The sequence below is a fragment of the Erigeron canadensis genome, chromosome 8 (genome assembly GCF_010389155.1).
Source record: "Erigeron canadensis isolate Cc75 chromosome 8, C_canadensis_v1, whole genome shotgun sequence".
Classification (NCBI taxonomy): Eukaryota; Viridiplantae; Streptophyta; class Magnoliopsida; order Asterales; family Asteraceae; genus Erigeron; species Erigeron canadensis.
The window spans coordinates 45502333-45522228 of NC_057768.1; the positions used below are offsets into that span (position 1 = coordinate 45502333).

At 34.5% G+C, this 19896-nt stretch overlaps 4 protein-coding genes across 4 annotated transcripts; 1 reads left to right on the plus strand and 3 right to left on the minus strand.

The window, feature by feature from the left end:
* Nucleotides 1–1382: 1382 nt before the first annotated feature.
* LOC122609741 (probable ADP,ATP carrier protein At5g56450) lies at nucleotides 1383–6376 on the minus strand. The gene is made up of 2 exons (XM_043782687.1): nucleotides 5620–6376; nucleotides 1383–2565 (listed from the first exon to the last, which is right to left on the minus strand). Exons 1-2 carry the CDS (start codon nucleotides 5959–5961, stop codon nucleotides 1918–1920), a joined length of 990 nt encoding a protein of 329 aa, XP_043638622.1. The 5' UTR covers nucleotides 5962–6376; the 3' UTR covers nucleotides 1383–1917.
* A 3168-nt stretch (nucleotides 6377–9544) lies between these two features.
* Nucleotides 9545–11461, plus strand: LOC122610969. Its single transcript, XM_043783921.1, has 5 exons — nucleotides 9545–9713; nucleotides 9809–9890; nucleotides 9996–10107; nucleotides 10460–11251; nucleotides 11342–11461. The coding sequence occupies exons 1-5, from the start codon at nucleotides 9545–9547 to the stop codon at nucleotides 11459–11461; spliced, it is 1275 nt and encodes a 424-aa protein (XP_043639856.1).
* Nucleotides 11462–11530: 69 nt separating this feature from the next.
* Nucleotides 11531–14666, minus strand: LOC122579050 (fructan 6-exohydrolase-like). Its single transcript, XM_043751140.1, has 7 exons — nucleotides 14435–14666; nucleotides 14000–14008; nucleotides 12825–13684; nucleotides 12586–12744; nucleotides 12265–12503; nucleotides 12103–12193; nucleotides 11531–12012 (listed from the first exon to the last, which is right to left on the minus strand). Exons 1-7 carry the CDS (start codon nucleotides 14553–14555, stop codon nucleotides 11803–11805), a joined length of 1689 nt encoding a protein of 562 aa, XP_043607075.1. The 5' UTR covers nucleotides 14556–14666; the 3' UTR covers nucleotides 11531–11802.
* Nucleotides 14667–15125: 459 nt separating this feature from the next.
* LOC122579049 (fructan 6-exohydrolase-like) lies at nucleotides 15126–19130 on the minus strand. Its single transcript, XM_043751139.1, has 7 exons — nucleotides 18917–19130; nucleotides 18767–18775; nucleotides 16654–17507; nucleotides 16407–16565; nucleotides 16082–16320; nucleotides 15599–15689; nucleotides 15126–15508 (listed from the first exon to the last, which is right to left on the minus strand). The coding sequence occupies exons 1-7, from the start codon at nucleotides 19077–19079 to the stop codon at nucleotides 15299–15301; spliced, it is 1725 nt and encodes a 574-aa protein (XP_043607074.1). The 5' UTR covers nucleotides 19080–19130; the 3' UTR covers nucleotides 15126–15298.
* Between the last annotated feature and the right edge of the window lie 766 nt (nucleotides 19131–19896).

The following is a 19896-nucleotide window of genomic DNA, read 5'->3' on the forward strand; positions in this document are numbered from 1 at the left end:
ATGTTAAAAATTTATACACACTTATAAATGTTTAATTCATGAAATGTTGTTAAAAATTTCACACATTTAAATGTAAACAAAAATGTTCACATTTCTATATAAGTGAACTAAATGTTGTAGAACTATTCAAACTTATATATGTGAAAAAAATATAGAACTTTATCACATATTTAAATGTAAAGAAATAAATATTTTTTTTGTCACATTTATAAGTGTGAATTAATAATAAAAAAAAAACTTTGAGGAAATAAGTTTACGCTAATAAACATGAACAAACATTAAAGAGTAATAAAATAAAAATATTTTAGCTCGATATCTTAATATATATTATAAGACATCTAGTGAAAAGAGACTTCTTCGGTGGTCTGTAACTTCGTATAAATCAACTTATTCACATTTCACATAATGCTCAATAAGTTTAGATTTGGAATCTTAGAGAAATATATATATATATATATATATTGTTTGGTAAATCATGACTTTTAAAGTATCTATTTTAACGCGAGTGTACACATACATAATATTCCAAAAAGACAAACTCGAATTTAAAAAATATCAATACCACTAAAGGAGAAAAATAACATAACTATTAATTTGTTTGTGTCAAATGTTTGGTAAGATCCCTCAAATGAATATTAAGTTAAAAACCAAAAGCATATTAATTAAATAAACCAAAGTTATAACACCACAAGGAACCTGTGACAATAGATGACCTCACCTCTACACTCAAATAATAAGGAAAACATTCAAAGTATATCATTTAAGTTCAGTTTATATCAAATCATCTTACTGATTTTCATTTTGATAAAAAAAAGAAAGTTAGCGAGCTAAAAGTAGAAAAATAAATAAACAAGTACGAGTAGTTATTACAGTATTATTATCGTGTAAAACACCATTGAGCTTTCAGTATCAAATCTAGAAGTTTTATACGTGTTACAATTCTATTGTATTTTATACATACATACACACATGGTTTGCTAAAAGTCTACAAAAGTTTGCTTAGTTTACACAATCTTTTAAAATCCAAAAGATAAATAAAGTATGTATTATAAAATGATATTTGTCAATAATCAAATCAAAATACATTAAAAAATTGATCACTTCTAAGAGATCAACGTGATTTGACAGCCATAACGACCAAATTTATATAATTGTTTCTTCTACTACCATCAAATTATTATTAGTACTATTTGTTTGCACTGTTTAGTTGAATTGTATAGTTACCTTTTGGTAAGCTGTATCTATCAATTGGTCCAGTTCTTGGATTGTCTCTTACCAGGGAGTTGATTGGAACATCATATTGTAACAGTAGTCACAACAGATAATACAACATGTACACAAATTAACAGTGTGTAAAAAGTACTTGAAAATCCACATTCAAATAAACGTAATAAATCAACCAAATCATTGATTTGTTGCGCATAAAAGGATATAAATTTAGGGGAAATAATAGGTACAACAGTTTTGTGAAGAAACTCATCAGTTTTGCCCCTGAAGTTTATTAAATTTACACATCAAATCCGGTATGTGAGTGCGGTCAGTACCTATCATAGGTATCGCTGCGGTACCGATGCTTTCCCCATTTAATGGTAACGGTCTCGGAAAAAGAAAACGCAGCGTAATGATAAGTTTGATGATCACCATAGATTATATTACCATAGATTAATTGCATTCTCGCAATACAAACAGAAACCAACAAAATTGTCGCAAGAAAGCTAAAGGTGTAAACCGCCCAATTTTGGCTCCCAAACTATGTTTATTAGCTAACAAAATCTCCTGGTTGTTGTCATCTACTAAAAATCAGTCATCAAACTGTATCATTTTGTCTAGTGTCGCATGTGTATTCATTCTTCACTATAATCCTACTCTAGTCGCCTACTCTGTCCTACAACTTATTACGTTCTTGTGAGCATACCATCAAACATTAGGAGTGTTATAACCACTCCAGTCCATAAACTTCTTCACCTCATCATACAAAACCAAGATTGCCGCGGCTCCTGTACTCCTAAACATGTTTGATAGGGCCCCACGATAAAATGACCCGAACCCTTCTGTCTTATAGATTGTTTTCCAGCATTCCAATGTGTTTCTATACATAGGTCGATCTATTCCAGATTGCATCATCATTCGTCTCCTCACAGTATCCATTGGGTAAGAAACTAGCCCGGCTGATGTAGTCACACCTTGAGCTACAATCCAGCGTTTCCATAATGCAACTTCTGATGGAGCGTTTTTGGACATTTTTTCTTTCATTGTATCAAACCCACCAAAATACAGGCCTCGGTGAACCACCATTCCTTGAAGGGATGCTGGGAGCCCTTTGTAGATCCCACGGATCCCGTCCTTGGCCCGTACTGTAGAAAGGAAGTGACGGATGCCTTTAAATTGACGGGATTCCATTCTCCCAAGGTCTGCAGCGAGCCGAGTGTGTGCTATATCTAGAGGGTAGATGATGACTAATGTCGTGCATCCAGCTGCAGCCCCAGCTATGAAGTTGGCAGATGGACCAGCTAAAAAGGTGGAGTGTTGAGAATTGCCACTGCGCAAGATGCTTCTATAAAGATCCTACAGAATATATATCTTTGTTCATTAATAAAAGAAGTAGAAATTTCAGCTCATATATTAGAAATTATTCAATTCCGAATATGTTATATGGGTTAAACAGTACTAAAAAGATTTAGCTTAAAAGAAAACGGGTGAAATGGATAGGATAGAACATAATAAAAGTCGCCCAAAGTAAATTTTCAATGCATAAAACCTTCTTAGATCGCTTTTGGGTGCCCATGGCAGTTAAAAAAATGTTTGTGCCAACCCAACCGCTGTCAAAATGACCCGTTTTGAGCTGTTACCCAGCCTGCCCAACACAGCCATTTTACTGATACGAAAACATAATGATACAAATAATTATTTTGCATGTACTCATATTTGCCACAAAAAATCTCAATAAGTCTCTCCACAGTCAAACAACAATTATTTTACTTCAACTGGAACCAAAACTACACAAAAAGATTGATTGAAAGCTGTTGTGCTCAAAACAGGCAAAGACAGAAAGATGCCGAGAAATACAATCAGTGAATATGATCACAAATTTATTTTCAAAAACTAGCAGGAATTCAAAATTGCTATTGCTACTCAACTTAAGGGGTATTTGGATTTGCATTATACACTTTTGATAATCAGATTCTACTTATAACTATTTGACTATATTTGTATTCCAATAATTATTATCAGGCAATCAGTTTTACACCCGTAGCAAAAGTAATTACTACTACTTTTAGCCTAGTTAACTTTTACTCTTATCTCACTATACGTGTCTTCTTTTCTCACAAGAGCTTTCTGGTCATTTTATGCGTTAATTCCTTGAACAGTCTGTATTTGCGCACCACCAATTACCTGATTATTACAATTTACAACTCCGAACAACAAAAGCGCATCCAAACACTATTCCTAGAGCATGTGTTATGTAGTTCACTTTCAAACACACATAAAACACCCCTAGAAGGCAGTAACACCGATGTCATATCTTCATTGTCTACCTCCTATCTTCACTCTAAGTTTCTTATAGTTGTGTTTAAGCAGCTACAAGATTGACTCTTTCTACTAATTTTTGATGACCACCTTTTTCCTAAAGCTCCCAGTATCTTCCACTCCTTCTAATTGTGATTGTGATTCAGCTCAAAAGACTGGTCAGGGAAGGTATGCTTACATAGTAACACTGGATCCAAGTGATAACTTCTTTTCTAGGGTAACAAGTTTAACTCCTGATTCACCCCGTTTCGACCTTTAAGATAAAAAATGATTGTTTCTGGCCATTATCACCAAACCACATGGAAAGACACAGGTTGTCGGGTCGTATCTAATCACTTGTCCTATCCCTGATAGATTAGTTAGTTGATAGGTTCATCAGTTCACCATATGTGTACATGTGCAGCATAAGGGTAGCTAATTTGTACATAATTAATGCGGGTAGTGTTTCCTGGTACGTCATTTAAATGAACATTAATAAAATATGTGTTGCGATATTACCATGTTGTGTTATCTAATGCAAATTTTGATAAATAAACAAAGTCAATTAGAAACAAGCTTTACCTAGAACATATAGAGTCTATTTACATACTATATGATCATGCATTATCATCATATAGTGTCCAAAAATGCTTGCCTAAGACCGCTTAGGTGACCCTTACCACTTTGATTAGCAACTGTTAAAAAATACTACTTTAAGGGGATCTTTACCATCAGTTCTAAGTGATTTCGTCAGCTATATAATGAAACTAGACACTTACTCGTATAAAGCAATAACGTTGGTATTGAATAATGATTACTATAAGTATAAAAGAAGAATGTCACTCCACGTCTGTATAATTAACTCAACAGATTATGCTTCCAGTTCATCCCTGATTTGGTAATTGCTAGGTGGTCACTCCACGCCTAACAGACTTATAGCTATTTTGTAACACTGTTATCATATAAACTTTTCTGTAGATTCCACCAGCACTAAAATTTCCACTTCAAGATTACGATATGAAAAGTAAAAGAAAACCTTAAAAGTTTCACTAATCGTCTCCCTCCTGAAGGATATTTATTTCACGGGCATATAGAAAAACTTCCATTCAATAATGATCAATAAAAGAAGCAAATGGCTGGAGATTCCAAAAGCAATTGTGTTCACCAATCACCATTGTTTAGATAATTGTTTTCACTAGCAAGGACAGGGCAGCACATCTAGCTAATTAATAACGTGTAAAATTCCACATCACAACAAAGTACAAACAAGGAGAACATTTGGCTTTCAATCAATGGCTCCATATCCAGAAAATCTTTATAGCATATTTTCACACAACAGCAAGCAATTTGGATTCCTTACGTAAGGCGACCATATCTAAGAACTCAAACCCTACATTCGTTGAGCATAATCTTTCATATCTTTAACTAAAATCTCACAAATGATTTGTGACCCTGTCTTTTCCTAGATACAAGAATAAGCCTCAAATGATAAGCCATTTCACTGCATTCTTTCCTGAACTACAAAAAGGTGTCCACTCATATGCCTCAATGATAAACCATTTCACCACATGTTTTGGGAATCAATTGTCACATTTTTTTTTTTTTTTTATCTTTGTGCTTACAATTACTAGATTTAGACAAAATAAAGAATTGAACACAAACCCATATGCAAGAAACCATCTTTTTCACTTCCAGTTAGTAGTTCTTGACAAAATAAACACTTGAACACAAACCTATATGCAAGAAACCATTTTTCAAAATTTTCATCATCAGTTCTCGATAAAATGAGCTTATGAACACAAACCCATATGCAAGAAAGCATCTTTTTCACTCCCAGTTACTAATTCTTGACAAAACGAACATTTGACAACAACCCCATATGCAAGAAACTATTTTTCAATTTTTTCATCATCCGTTCTCGATAAAATGAGCTTATGAACACAAACGCATATGCAAGAAACCATCTTTTTCACTTACAATGATCACTTCTTAATAAAACTAACACATGAACACAAACCTACATGCAAGAAAGTACTAATACAGATTATAGCTACAAAAAGTTGCAAAAAAAAAAAAAAAAAAAAAGGAACGAAGAGAAGTGGTTGGTAATACCTTAAGAGAGAAATTGAGGGCAACAGAAGGATAATACCTAAGAACACTACTACCATTACCTCTCCAAAGAGATAAAAAGCCTTCTTGTTTAACAGTATGAACAATGCAATCAATCATACCATTAAACCTCCTATGTTTACCCCCAACAATTGCTATATTACTTTCTTGTGTTTGTAACAATAGTTTTGTTCTTTCAATTGGGGCTACAACTGTATGCACCATCCCACCCATCAATGCACCTGCCATTAGATCTCTTGGAAAATTTGTTAGCCAATATGATGATGATATCATCAAACTAATCTCTACTTTCTTGGATTTTTTTGATTCATCTTCTTCAACCATATCCACCACGCACACAAACACCACAAGATTTTAATAAAGAATGTGTCTTTTTTTGTTTAGGGGTTGGAATCTGATGTGGGTTTCGCGTGATTTTGTTTGAAATGGATTAATTGAACAATAAAGGGTGGTTTAATTTATATATATTCAAGATAGATACAGATATAGATTTAGATACAGGTACAGATATAGATACATATTTGAGATAATTCTTGGTGTATGTATGTATAGATTGATTGATACGAAATGAAATGAAATGAAATTGGAATTCTTTTTAGGTGGCGCCTTTAGCCGTCTTGTATTTACCATTCGTCCCCATCTTTCTTTCTGTCTTTCTTGCTCTGTTATCCAAAATTAGATTTGCCTTAAATTTGATAACCTTTTCTTTTTCTTCGCTAATCTTTCTATGTTATCCGATATAAAATTTTATAAAAGTTTACTACTATCATCTATCAAATAGTCTAATGGTGTGGTATGAGTCACGCCATTTCGACGAGTTTTACACTTTTACATTCCAAATATATTGTGATAGCCTTTCTTGTCAAAAGATTTAAATTGAGAATTTATTTGATAAGTGAACTATTTCATAGGATCTAATTAACATAATATATTATGATGATGATGGCGATGTAATGACAACAATAACGGCGGGAGGTGACAACGGTAATTGGTGGTTGTGGTGATGAAGACGACGACAATGAGTAGTGTCATTTATTAATGTAATGTGTTTTGAAAAATTATTGAATGTTGGAATAAAAGTACTTTTAACCAGTATTATTTTTTTTTTTTAACATTTAGTCGGAACATGACATCGAGGAAACCTCACCATAAATGGTGAAGCCTTGCACATACCATAGACAACGAGATGATTGACCATGGGCTGTTACAAGTATTCAGGGAACCACAGGGGAGGAAAACCCCCAACTAAGTCGCCCGAAGACACGACACTTAAATTGGGGCAAACCTTGCCCCCTCCAGCTTCGAACCCAGGACCTCTGGATACAAAGCCTTCATAGAAGGACTTGGGATACCGCTAGGCTGTGAACCCATTGGTTTTAACCAGTATTGATTAGCTTTAACTTTCTAAAAACCAAAGTATGCATTAATTGTTGACACAAATAACAACTTTAAATACATATAATAAATAAGTATCTTTAATATATATTAAAACAAAACCTTTAATTCAAAATTGAAAAACTATGAACCATTGATTATATTTTAACTTTTATTTTTTACCATTAGATTTTTATGATGACATCATCATAAACCCAAAAGTTGGTCAATAATATTTTTAGTCTTCATACTTTAGCTATTTCAATTTACTTTTATTTACTTTAGTTTAGTAAATGGCCTAATTAAATACCACTCAATAATTTTATTAACCAAATCTTTATAATAATGGTACTCCTTATTCTTTAATGTTAATACTTATATAATAAAAAATGTATTTATAAATAATATATATTATATTGTCATGCATACAAAGTTTTATATATTGTATATTTGTATTTTTAATGTCGTATAATTGAATAATTAACAAAATTTTAATTTAAAATGGGTTGATAAATTAAATATGAGATTTAAGTTTTGATAAAAACTTTTGATAAATTTACTTTATGTTATTTATTTGTTGATAGCATATACCACTCTTCACTAATTACCTTTTGGTAAAGAATTTTATTTGTATAATTTTCTATTTAATTTAATTATGATATTTTATATTGATATGAGAAGTTTCAATTACATTTTATTTTCATCAATAACGTTTTATTTCAATGACACTACAAATATTTTTCAAAAATCTTTATATTACACGTGATTTTTATGTGAATGCTTAATTACATGAATTAAAATAACACATTTAGTATCATTGATAAGAGTAGCAGTATAGTTACAATTTAGTTTTATGGTTGAAAACATGATTTGTTAACATTTTTCTTTGACAATGAATATGATATTATAATTATTGATCAAAAGTATGTAAATATCTATTTAGATGTTAATCATTTTAAGATATTAAAAGTTCGTTAATGCAAAAAAATATACAAATCTCACGTATTACGCGAGTTATAAGTTAGTTAAATGTATTTCAGTAAAAGATTTTATACTCACACAAGTTAGAAAACCCTAATTGGTAATTATTACTTTGTTTGGACTATAGAGTTTTTATTACGAGATTTACTAATAAGTGCTTCGAGGCATTGCATTAGTTGGTAATTTAGTATGCATTTAACAAACTCAATCTACCATAATCAATCAAAAATTACGTTCAATGATCATTAATTAGTTTAATAACTACTAACACAACACTTGCGCAATGCAACGGTCGTGACGACGACGATGTGATGGTTAGACGACTGTTGATGGTAGAGCTGGTGTAAAGTGATGTGGATAATTGATGTAAAGCTAATTTACGTAAAGGGTTAATGAAGTTTTTTTAAAAGATAAAGAATTGATAGTATAATTTAACTATTAATGTTAAAAGGGGTAGTGTTTTTGAAAATATTTCAAAGGATGCTAAATAAAAAATATTACATACTTTTAACATTTCAAAAAATAAAATACTATTTCTTTTTTTTTTATAATGTAGTATAGATCATTTTTATACGAATCTTTTATAAATAACCAATACCAGGAATACAGATTAGTAAATCCCATTTACTAATTAGCTAATAATGGGCCTGTGCCGTTGAGGATTTGAAGGTGAGACAAGCAATGGCGTGGGCTTGAAATTGGGCTACTAGTCTACTACGATAATTGGGCTGGATTGGAATGGGGAGATTTTACACTTTTAGGTTGAAATAATGAATCTAAATATAATTAATGAATTACTCGTATAAGCTTTTCATTTGTGTAGGTATACAGTATACTCATAGATTGGTAATACTTTCATTTGTTTTTTTCTTTTTCTTTTTGAGATATTGATAAGCTGATGAGTGATGAGTATATAAAACGGGCTAATCAATCCACACTTAGTTCCTTTTCTTTTCTATGCTTTTGGGTTTCTATAAAGAGTAGCATCTTTTGATTTTAGTTGAAATGGATTTTTTTAAAAGAAAAGATAGATGTTATAACAATTCGAAAGCAAAATACGTTGGAATGAGTAAAAGAGTCGGCCTGCTATAATATATAGCAAAGACGATTTCAAAACACACCACCAGTTCCAGATTCCAAGTTTTTTCTTATTAGATTTTATACTCTCTTAACATCATATTGACAGTTCCAAGGCATAAGATTCGTTAAAGACATAAGATAAACATTTTAATATAGTGGTACGTTATTTATCTCATGTTTATGATAAAATCGATCAATGTGGGATTATTAATAATGAATTAGATAACGTAAAACACGCTATAAAAGACAGAACACACCCACAAATGCCAAATGCAACAATCCTAGGCAAATATCATTTAATCTTTGGTTTCATCACCTTAGATAGCACACATCAAAAAAGCCGGCCTTTTAGACATGATGTCCTTTTCATCAATATCTCACCTTCCTTTGATCACCTTAAAATAGCTCAAGTACTAATGATGGAATCATAGTTCAAGTTATACACACGTATTCTACAAACAAGAAAACCAAAATGAACAATAGTGGTGTTGGTGGTGGGAGAAGGAAAATGGGTGCCCCTTTGTCTAACCGTGCGAAAGATAGAGATGAAGATCTTGTTTTGTTCCGAGAGATGCATAAGCGTGATAAAGATCGAGTTGTCAGCCTTCTTCAGCCTGTTTCTGATGAGTTTGAACCCAATGGTTCGTCATATATATATATATTGAGCCCAGTCTTAATATATACTGTATTAGGGATGTGTATGTCGATATTAATAATAGTTTGAATTTGAATGCAGGAAACTATCCATATTATGGGATGTCATCTGCAAAGAAAGGACCAGCATTCCTTGGAGAGAATGAGAAAAACGACTACGACTGGTGAGTCATGACTGTCATCCATTATTAATGTATGTATATATTGATTGCAGGCGAATTATGTTAGATGGTGTTAGTAATATATGGTTGTGCATTTAATTAATACAGGCTGAAGACACCGCCAGCTACACCTCTCTTTCCATCTCTTGAGATGGAAACAAAAAATGCACTTGAACTCGTGGTTCAACGTGAATTGCCCATCATGCAACCACTTTCACGGGTATGTATTCCTTTGCGACAATTGTGACTAGAGGCATTAACTAGACTCCGTGTACTTGAGATTGGGTCAAGTGAGGACATGTTTTATCTCTAAATCATTTTATTTCAAAAAAGCAATATCTTGAAATAACATAGCTTTCATAATCGTATTTCAAAAAAAAAAAAAAAAAACACAAAAGTATAAATTCCAAAAGTATTGACAGGCTAATTATTCATACGGATATGAAAAACTTATGTATAAAAGTAATTCGGGCTAACCCAACCAGTCTAGTGGTGACCCGTTACCCAACCTGCATTCTGCCACCTCAAATTATAACCATGGAATTGTCTTCTAAGCCTAAAACCAACCTCAGTTTGCAGTAAAGCCAGAAGAGAAGGAAACAAAGCAAACAAACATTGGAAACAATGCAGGAAGGCAAAAACCGACTACTCCTAAACCAAGGATTCCAGCAAGATCTGTAACCCCCAACGGGAGGTCAAGTAGTTTGTTTACCGATAACAAGAAGAACATAAAAACTGCTCCGATTCCATTGATAAGCAGTGTCAACAAGACTAATGATGCTGACTTCGCTAACAAGCCTAACACAACTTCAACTATGTCAAAATCATTGGGTGAAAGAGACTGTCGTTTCACTCTAATGGGTTCAAATCAATCAAAAAGCATTCAGGGAACAAACTCGGCATCAAGAACCACACAGAAGCCTAGAGGGGTATCACCTCTTGTAACATCCCGGATCACACAACTTCCTGGTTTTTCAGATGAAACACCAGCAAATTTAAGAACAGATCGATCCACGTCAGCTTCAAGAGGAAGACCTGTCAACCAAAGTATACAAAACACTCTTGTTGCTGCACCTCAAAAACCTGATGTTTCCAATATAAGAGGAAGAAGGCAGTCATGTTCACCAAGTGTTAACAGAGGACGAAAAGTGGCACCTACTAGTGAAGAAAGTATGAACACTGTGACTGCTCAAAAGGGTAGTAGAATGTATCAAGCAGGAAACGGGGGCCATTTTCTTGGAAGCAGGATGGTAGACAAGCTTATGAATGCCAGAAAATTAAACATTGAAGAGAAGAAACTTAATAGTTCTATCAATGAGGGATCTGGTTATGGAAGGATCATGTCCAAGGCTTCACTGGATATGGTATGTATTCATTATATATACTGTGATTTGAGAAAGAGAGATGTATATTATATTTTAAAATTTAACACTTGGATGTTTCATGATTCACAGGAACCTAAAAGAGATTTAGTTCATTCCCGTCAAGTTGGAACATCGCTGGGAAGGAAATTTACATCCACGACTAATGCAGGTAGTTCAAGGTCAAGTGGGGGAAGTTATCGAGCAATATAAAAGATGGTGAAGCTACCCACGATGTAAAATAATATTTTGAGTGTTGTTTAAATTTAGTTGTAGTCTTTGTTTTCTGCAATTAACCATTGATATATAAAAGTGTTTGAATCATATACTTAAATGGCATATCGTAGCGATAACACGTGAAGCAGCGCATTCAGCCTTATTAAAATATGATGCTAAGCTATTGCTCATGTAAAGTAATACTCAGTTTGTTACTAAAAAGGTGGACTTTACCATTAGGGCTTGTAGTGGCATGCAAGCTCTCAACATGGAGCCTCCATATCGTGTTTAAGTGCTCCAATATAAATGAATTTCATAGGTACATCATCCCCTTCAAGTTATTGATCTGCACACCCTATAGTTTCTTCAACGTTCATTTGAGCTTTCTTGACACTCCAAGCACTCAGCTTGGAGATCACCACACTTTCCGTTCCATTGTTGAATGCAAACAGCCTGGCTTCTTCTCCAATGGCCAAGGTTGGATAAACCCTGGCTGTAATGCAAGTCTTTCCTCCCCCTCCAAAGCTCTCAACAATCGAGTGATCTATCTGTAAACATCCCAAAACAAGCCAACTATATTAGATCTCAAGTCCGTTAACTCAACAGAACAGTAAGGAAAGAACTAAGGTTTTACCGACCAAGGTTCTCAGTGAAATTTCTTCTTGTTGAGGATTTATGTCCACAAAGGCTCCAAAGGACATTTTGTCGATCCCATTTTTTGTAGAAGACCTAGGTTTCAGGTTATTTAAATTCATTAACCTTTGAGTATAATAGAGATAAATGAGTTGGGGAACACTAACCGGCTCTGATCACTGCACATTATCACAACAAATCGTCCGTTATTTTGGAAAACTCTAAAGAAGATTGCTGTTTGCTCAGTCAAGTCATGAGAAGCTAAAGCTAACAGTCCAAAAGCTCCAAATTTGCCTCTGTATGATGCATCCTTTTCACTACAAACAACCTGTGGATCAATCCAATTTTCCCCCAGTATTTCGGCCTCTTCTAAATTAGTTAGGTTGAACGCAATCCTCACATCAGCCTTAAAAAAAGCAACATTTACAAGTTAATTCAAACTGCGCCAAATATGGTTGAAATAAACTTAAGAAAATGTGTTGGCTTACCTGAGAAGCTGTAATGCCCTGAACTTCATGTAATGATCCACCTTCAAGCTTCATATTGTGAGAACTAACCTCATTTTTGAATAACATTTCAATTTCCTCGATAGGCCATTGCATGAGCTGCTTCTGATCTTTGTCGAGCCAAATACTTCTTGGAAATGACTGCATGTTACAATTGAATTCATGATCTTACAGAAAGCAAAATACGAAGATGAAAGTAAGTGATACAAATCTTTCATTACTTGAATTCCTGCCCATCCTTTAGCAATAGTATCCGCTTCAGAATCAGACTCGTTGACCCAAGCCATCAAGATCCTTCGGTTTTTCACAGGGTCAAAAAAAGACTTTGAACCATAATACTTCCCATAATCATATCTCAAAGTACTAAGCGTCAAGTCATTTTGAGGAACGTAGAGTTCTTTCTCATAATCGTAATTGCCAATCAGGTAGTAGTCTTTTGAATGATCAAGTAATCCCATCTTCAAGACAAACATTACATGCTCATTCGAGGCGGTAACGGATGTATCAACCCCGTTTGTGCTATCAATCCAAACTGGAAAGAAATCAGGGCATTCCCATATCCCAGTGTCTTCAACCATATGAAGCGGCGAATCTGATCTAGTCCAATTAATAAAGTCATCCGAATGGTACAAAAACGCAATCCCTGTCTTATCTTTCTGACTTCCCACAATGGTTCTCCATTTCCCGTCTTCAGCAATCCAGGTGGTAGTTGGGTCTCTGAAGTCATCCGGTTGAATCCCATCGGGCAGGCTGATGATGGGATTGCCTGTGTACTTGACCCATTCTCTTAGATAGGGATCAGATAAGTCTTTGGGGACAGCAAGGTTCTGGACTTGGCGGAATTGTGAGTCAATTCCTGTGTATAACATAACAGGTTTGTTTCCAGGGAGGATTGTGGCAGAACCGGACCAGCAACTGTTGATGTCAAAGTGTTCGGTTGGCGTAATGGCGAGGTCTAGATGGATCCAGTTGATCAAGTCATATGATACAGAATGTGCCCAATGCATTTGATTACTAAAGAGTGGGCCTTTTGGGTTGTGTTGGTAGAAGTTGTGATACACTCCATTGTAGTACATTGGTCCTGAATGTATGCATGTATTATTATTGTATATATATGGATCTACCATCAGCAAAATATGCAATTAAGTTGCTTACGGACTTAATTGCTCTAGATATAAAATTTTATAAATATTGGTCTATTAGCAAGACCCTAAACATTAGGAAATGTTAAAGTGCTTAAAAAAATTGTACCTTCCATACCAGCCCAACCCAGATAGAAAGTACGACAATTTATGCACGTTAACAACAGCCCATGGAGCCGTCATTAACAAGAACCTTAATACTTACGTAAAAAAAAAAAAAAAGTATCATGTGTTGAAAGTAGTTAGTTACTAACCATTAGGATCTGCGAAACCATCAATCCACCAATCGTACATGTGTAGGCCCATGTTCATCGTCACAAAACAACCAACACATTAATTTGTTACAATTAATATATACCAATATATATAGTTAGGGGTTGGGTATTGTAAAACAAGTATTAAAGTAAAACAAATAAGACATGATCTTGACCCTTGGATCATGGTTAAATTGATGCACGAAGATTCACGAAGCAATTGATGCACAATGATTTTTATGCTGCACGGTGATCTTCAGTGAAGAAAAACCTATTGTTTTATTTGTTTTACTTTAATACTTGTTTTATTTTACCTAAAACCTATATAGTTATATTTAGAAAGAGATACTACGTACGTACTACTACTCTAGTTAAGAAGAGTGAGTGTGTGTGTGTATAAGCAATGAAGTAGAAGAAAAACAAAGTACTACTGACCGTTCATCCAGTTCTGTGGAGGTTGGAAATGAAAAGCGGTGCGATAAGGCTGATGATGATCCGACGATGACGATTCCAAGCCAAGAGCTACAACAAGCAAGAAAATGACAGTTTTCCTCATCGCTTGCTGCCAAATGCTTCCTTCTTTTTAATTGGTGTTGTATAAAAAGTACCAATATATACATAACATACATGATCAATGATTGGAGGATTAACTTGTCCACTTAGAACAATTGATATATGATTTGTTAAACAGTGTAGAAAACTACAGTACTTTTTGAGGTTGAAATATTTATATAATTGCATTTATAAACAACAAATCCGTCGGTATCATCATTGGCAAAAGAATATAAAAATATAATCTTATTGACGATGGACTTCATGTCTTATTAGTGTGTCGTGGCTTAAAAAAGTTGGTACGAAATAGTTGTCATGCTTTTGGTTTTTTCTTTGAGTACTTGATAAAAGCATACAATCATACCATTATATATTGTAACTAAATGGTTATTATAAAAACAGAATTGTTTTATAACATTTTATGGATATATAAAAGTTTTATGCTTCAATATATCCACATGCTAAAATTGCAACTAAAGGTTTATGACGCGTATTTTTCTACAACTAAACATGGCCTAAATTTCTGGTTTTGGACCTTCACATTTGTCAATAAGGTTCTAGCATATGGACACAGTTGATCAGTAAACCATTAAATTGGGGAACTTATTTTACTTAAACCTGAAAGTTGACCACAAAAGTGGAGTCTTTATTACAAGTTTTAGTACTCAAATAATGCAAGCAGCTAAACATATATGTTTGCATCTATTATAAATCAACCAGATAGGTCAACCATCTTCTGCAGATTAATTAATGATCTGTACAGCTTATAGTTTCTTCAATGTTAATTCTAGCTTTCTTCACACTCCAAGCACTCAGCTCAGAGATCACCACACTTTCTGTTCCGTTGTTAAATGCAAATAACCGGGCTTCTTTTTCAATGGCCAAAGACGGGTAAACCCTGGCTGTAATGCAAGTCTTTCCTCCTCCTCCAAAGCTCTCAATGATTGAGTGATCTATCTGTAAGGATCCCAGAAATTTGATACTTTAGTGCTCAGATTCAGGGGAAAAAGAGAAAATTAAATTACTTAAAGAAGTAGGCTTACGCACCAAGGTTCTCAGTGAAATTTCATCATGTTGAGGATTTATGTCGACAAATGCTCCATATGTGGTTTTATCGAGCCCAATCCTTGTAGAAGATCTGGGATAAGCAGGTTTGGACATGTTAGCAGGCTATATATATATATAGGTGGCACAATTGGCAGGTTGGGTGGGTTGGGTAACGGGTAAAGACAATATAAAAAACTCTCTATGGGTCAAATTGGGCCGGCAGAGATGGATTGAATATGATTAGAAAGACTAATCTATTTCAATAATAATCTAACCTTCTGAATAACATGATTCAAGATGTGTTATACTTTAAAATTACAGATGTTATAAGCTTTACTTATTATACTCTTTGACCCATTATAGATGAAGAAAATAACCAAAATTGACCCTTTCATAATTAAATGGGTAAATAGAAATGATTCATCTTAATATGTCAGTTAACATTCGAATACGGGAGAGATACTTAAGCTGAAATAAACTGACCGGCTTTGATCACTGCACATTAGCACAACGTATTGTCCCTCTTTTTGAAAAATCCGAAAGAAGATTGCAGTTAGTTCACTTAAGTCGTTGGAAGCCAAAGCTAACAGCCCAAATGGTCCTAACTTGCCCTTCTTTGATGCATCCATTCCACTACAGATAAGCTGTGGATCACTCCAGCTTTGGTCCAGTTCTTCAGCCTCTTCTAAACTAGTTAGTTTGAATGAAATTGTCACATCGGTCTTGAAATAAGAAAAAAGGAACACGTTAGCACAAAAGAAGCCTAAACAGAAGCCAGGTTGCAATTTGCAAAAACTTCATCACTTACCTGAAAAGCAGTTATTCCCTGAACTTCATGTAATGATCCACCTTCAAATTTCTTATTTTGGAAACTAACTTTGTTTTCATGTAACATTTCAATTTCCTCAATAGGCCATTGTACAAGCTGCTTCTGGTTTTGATCGAGCCAAAGACTTCTTGGAAATGACTGCATATTAATTAATCTATGTTAGTATTAGGGAATTTCTGATTTATAGAAGATAGCAAAAGTTAAACTAAGAAAATAGTAATCTCACATGAAGTCCAGACCATCCTTTAGCTATATCATCGGCTTCAGAATCAGATTCATTCACCCACGCCATCAAGATCCTTCGTTTTTTCACAGGGTCAAAGAATGACTTTGAAGCATAGTACTTTCCATAATCATATCTCAAAGTGCTAAGCGTTAGTTCGTTTTGGGGTATATAGTTTTCTTTTGCAGGACTATAATTCCCGATCATGTAGTAGTCTACTGAATAATCCCACAATCCAACCTTCAACACATGTTTCACTCTAGTGTTCATGACAGATGTATCAGCCCCTTTTGTGCTATCAACCCAAACCGGGAAAAAATCAGGACATTCCCATATTCCAGTACCCGCTACTTGATGAAGTGGTGAATCATATCGACTCCAATTAACAAAATCTATTGATTGGTAAAGAAATGCAATTCCAGTTTTGTCTTTCTGACTCCCAACAATTATTCTCCATTTCCCGTCATCTGCAAGCCAGGCAGTAGTCGGGTCTCTGAAGTCGTCATTTTTAATCCCCTCGGGCAGGTTTATGATGGGATTTCCAGTGTACTTGACCCATTCTCTAAGATAAGGATCGGATGAATTTTTTGGGATGGCTAAGTTTTGGACTTGGCGGTTTTCTGAATCTATTCCAGTGTATAATATCACTGGCTTGTTCCCGGGCAGGATTGTGGCTGAACCTGACCAGCAACTGTTAATGTCAAAAGGTTCGGTTGGGGCGATGGCAAGGTCTAGAGGGGTCCAGTTTATCAAGTCATGTGATACAGAATGTGCCCAGTATATTTGGTTTGAAAAGAGTGGACCAAATGGGTTGTGTTGATAGAAGAGGTGGTAAACTCCATTGTAGTACATTGGCCCTGGATGCATGTACATATGAATCATCTGTTAGCCAGAGTCTAGAATTATAGCCAACTTAACCAACCTACCTGTGGTGTTCATATGCTTTTTTGGGCAACCCCAATTAAACACTACATACTTGAAAATAATGCCTCTACAATGGTCGTGAAATTTCACAAATTTTGTTTTTGCGACATACAGGTATACAACAAAGTTACATTTCCTAGAGAATTTATACAAACAAGCTCTTATCACTCTTTACGAGTTGAATTAAGATTGAAACAAGATGCATCAGCTGATTGCAAACACGGAATAGTATGTAACAGAATCAATTGCTTCCAATTATTTATTTATCTACAGTCATGCTTAAGTGACTTTATCCTAATGTGTTATCTATAGTTATAGATGCAGAAAATTGTATCATTATATCCCTCCTGAGGGGTTTTAACATTTAAATTTATTTTTTCCTTTTCCACAAAAAGATTTGGAAAAGCGGAGAAACCCTTAACCCCGTGTGTCATTCGGGAAGCAACTAACCCTCTCAGGCAATGTTCACCTGTTTTTGGTAAGAGTGAGCCCAGATTTGAACCCATGACCATTTTCCACAAATTTTAAAACGTTTAGTTTGTTGTCATCAGACAAGGCCATTTAAAACTCCATCAAACTGCCTGAGGTTATATTTTATAAATATCAAATCAAACTAAATAAAATAAAATAATACTTGAATAATAAGGGAACAAGTCAGACGGATCAAAGTCATGGAAATTTAACTATTTGATTACTTATAGATCGAATATACACAGTAAAAGATGCATTTACATATCAGCCTCCCTAATCTGACATTCTGAACCGGATCATCTTGGCTAGTAGATCAGTTAGTTTTTTTTTGTTTTTTTTAATGACAATCTAATCTCCTTCTACTCCTACATTAGGACGGAACCCAAGACCCTCGAAAAACCTCCCTAATATTCCACCCCTATAAATGTAGGAAGGGAGACTCGAGCGCTGGTGGATTTCCCCAAAGTCAAAGAACTTACCAAAATGGGTCACCAACTCTATTTGCAATCAGTTGAGTAATACTCATAGTACTTAAGTGTGTTGACCCGATCTTAAATTGCTTTGTTACCCAACTCGGCCCACTCATTTAGACACCTATAATCTAAAACTAGATACAGCTCCCTTCATTGCATTAACAACTGGCATACTAAAACCATTCATTCTACTTGGGTTACGAAAGAAAGAAACAAGAAACCAAAAAGGTAGTTTAGCTAGTGCGTACCATTAGGATCTGCGGTCACAAATATATATCAGCCAGCCGTAGTACGTAGTTCCATGTTCATTGTAACACAGCAACCACAATCATTAGAACATATATAGTTACTAACTTCAAAACTGGCCTAAGAAATTAAAAACAGACTAATTAACTAACCGTTCATCCAGTTTCGGGGAGGCTGGAAGTGAAAAGCTGTTCGATAAGGCTGTTCGTTGGAAGGAACAGCATCCAACGTAAAACAGTCAGATCGGAGGACAACATGATGGTTGAAGTGAAGGACCAGGAATACGACCAACAAGAGACCAACAGTTTTCCTCATAACGCTAGCTTGACCAAATGTACCTCACCACCTGTTCCAAGATTAACGATCCATGATTTTGTATTTATAATATATTTAATTTATTATAATAATTTTTTATAACAATAACAATGGAGTTTATTTTAACTTATTTCCCCAAGCATAGTGATTAATATAGAATTAATTTCACAAAGATGGCTGACATAAATTATATTATATAGTTTAAGTTTATATACTAAGGCATTTGACTATAAAACTCTATGACATATAACCTCCTATGACCTATCACATTTTATAACCAATCATCTTTACCATCTCACCGCCACAACGCGTAGATACTTGCTCTCGTAATATAATAGTACGATAAAATATGATGAGTATGTTTCATAGGGAGGTGTTAAAAGGACATTTAAAAAGCTTCTTAGAGATGAGATGGTGGTGGGCCGGTGGCTATGGTTGATATTAGTAGTAACTGCTAGTAGTATAACTAATTGATATATGTAGGAAGTAACTGTTGAGCCCCGATACCTCGACGGTGTATGAGGAGGTTAAGATGTAGGCAGACCTTACCTCTACCTAAGTAGAGAAGCTGCTTCCAGTTTCTACCTAAATGGTAGAAAAGGTCCTCCAAGTTTTGCATGGGATGAGGATCGAACCCATTACCTCTGTCTCCAGAGGCAAGGGTGTTTACCACTGATCCAACCATGTTGCTTCTAACTAATTGATATATGTAATTGATATAATTGTTTAAGTCAAAGCTTTAACCTTTGTTGAATAAGAAATTAACATTAAAAATAACAATTAGGCTATAGGGAGTGGAGGGCGGGTTCCCAGCGGT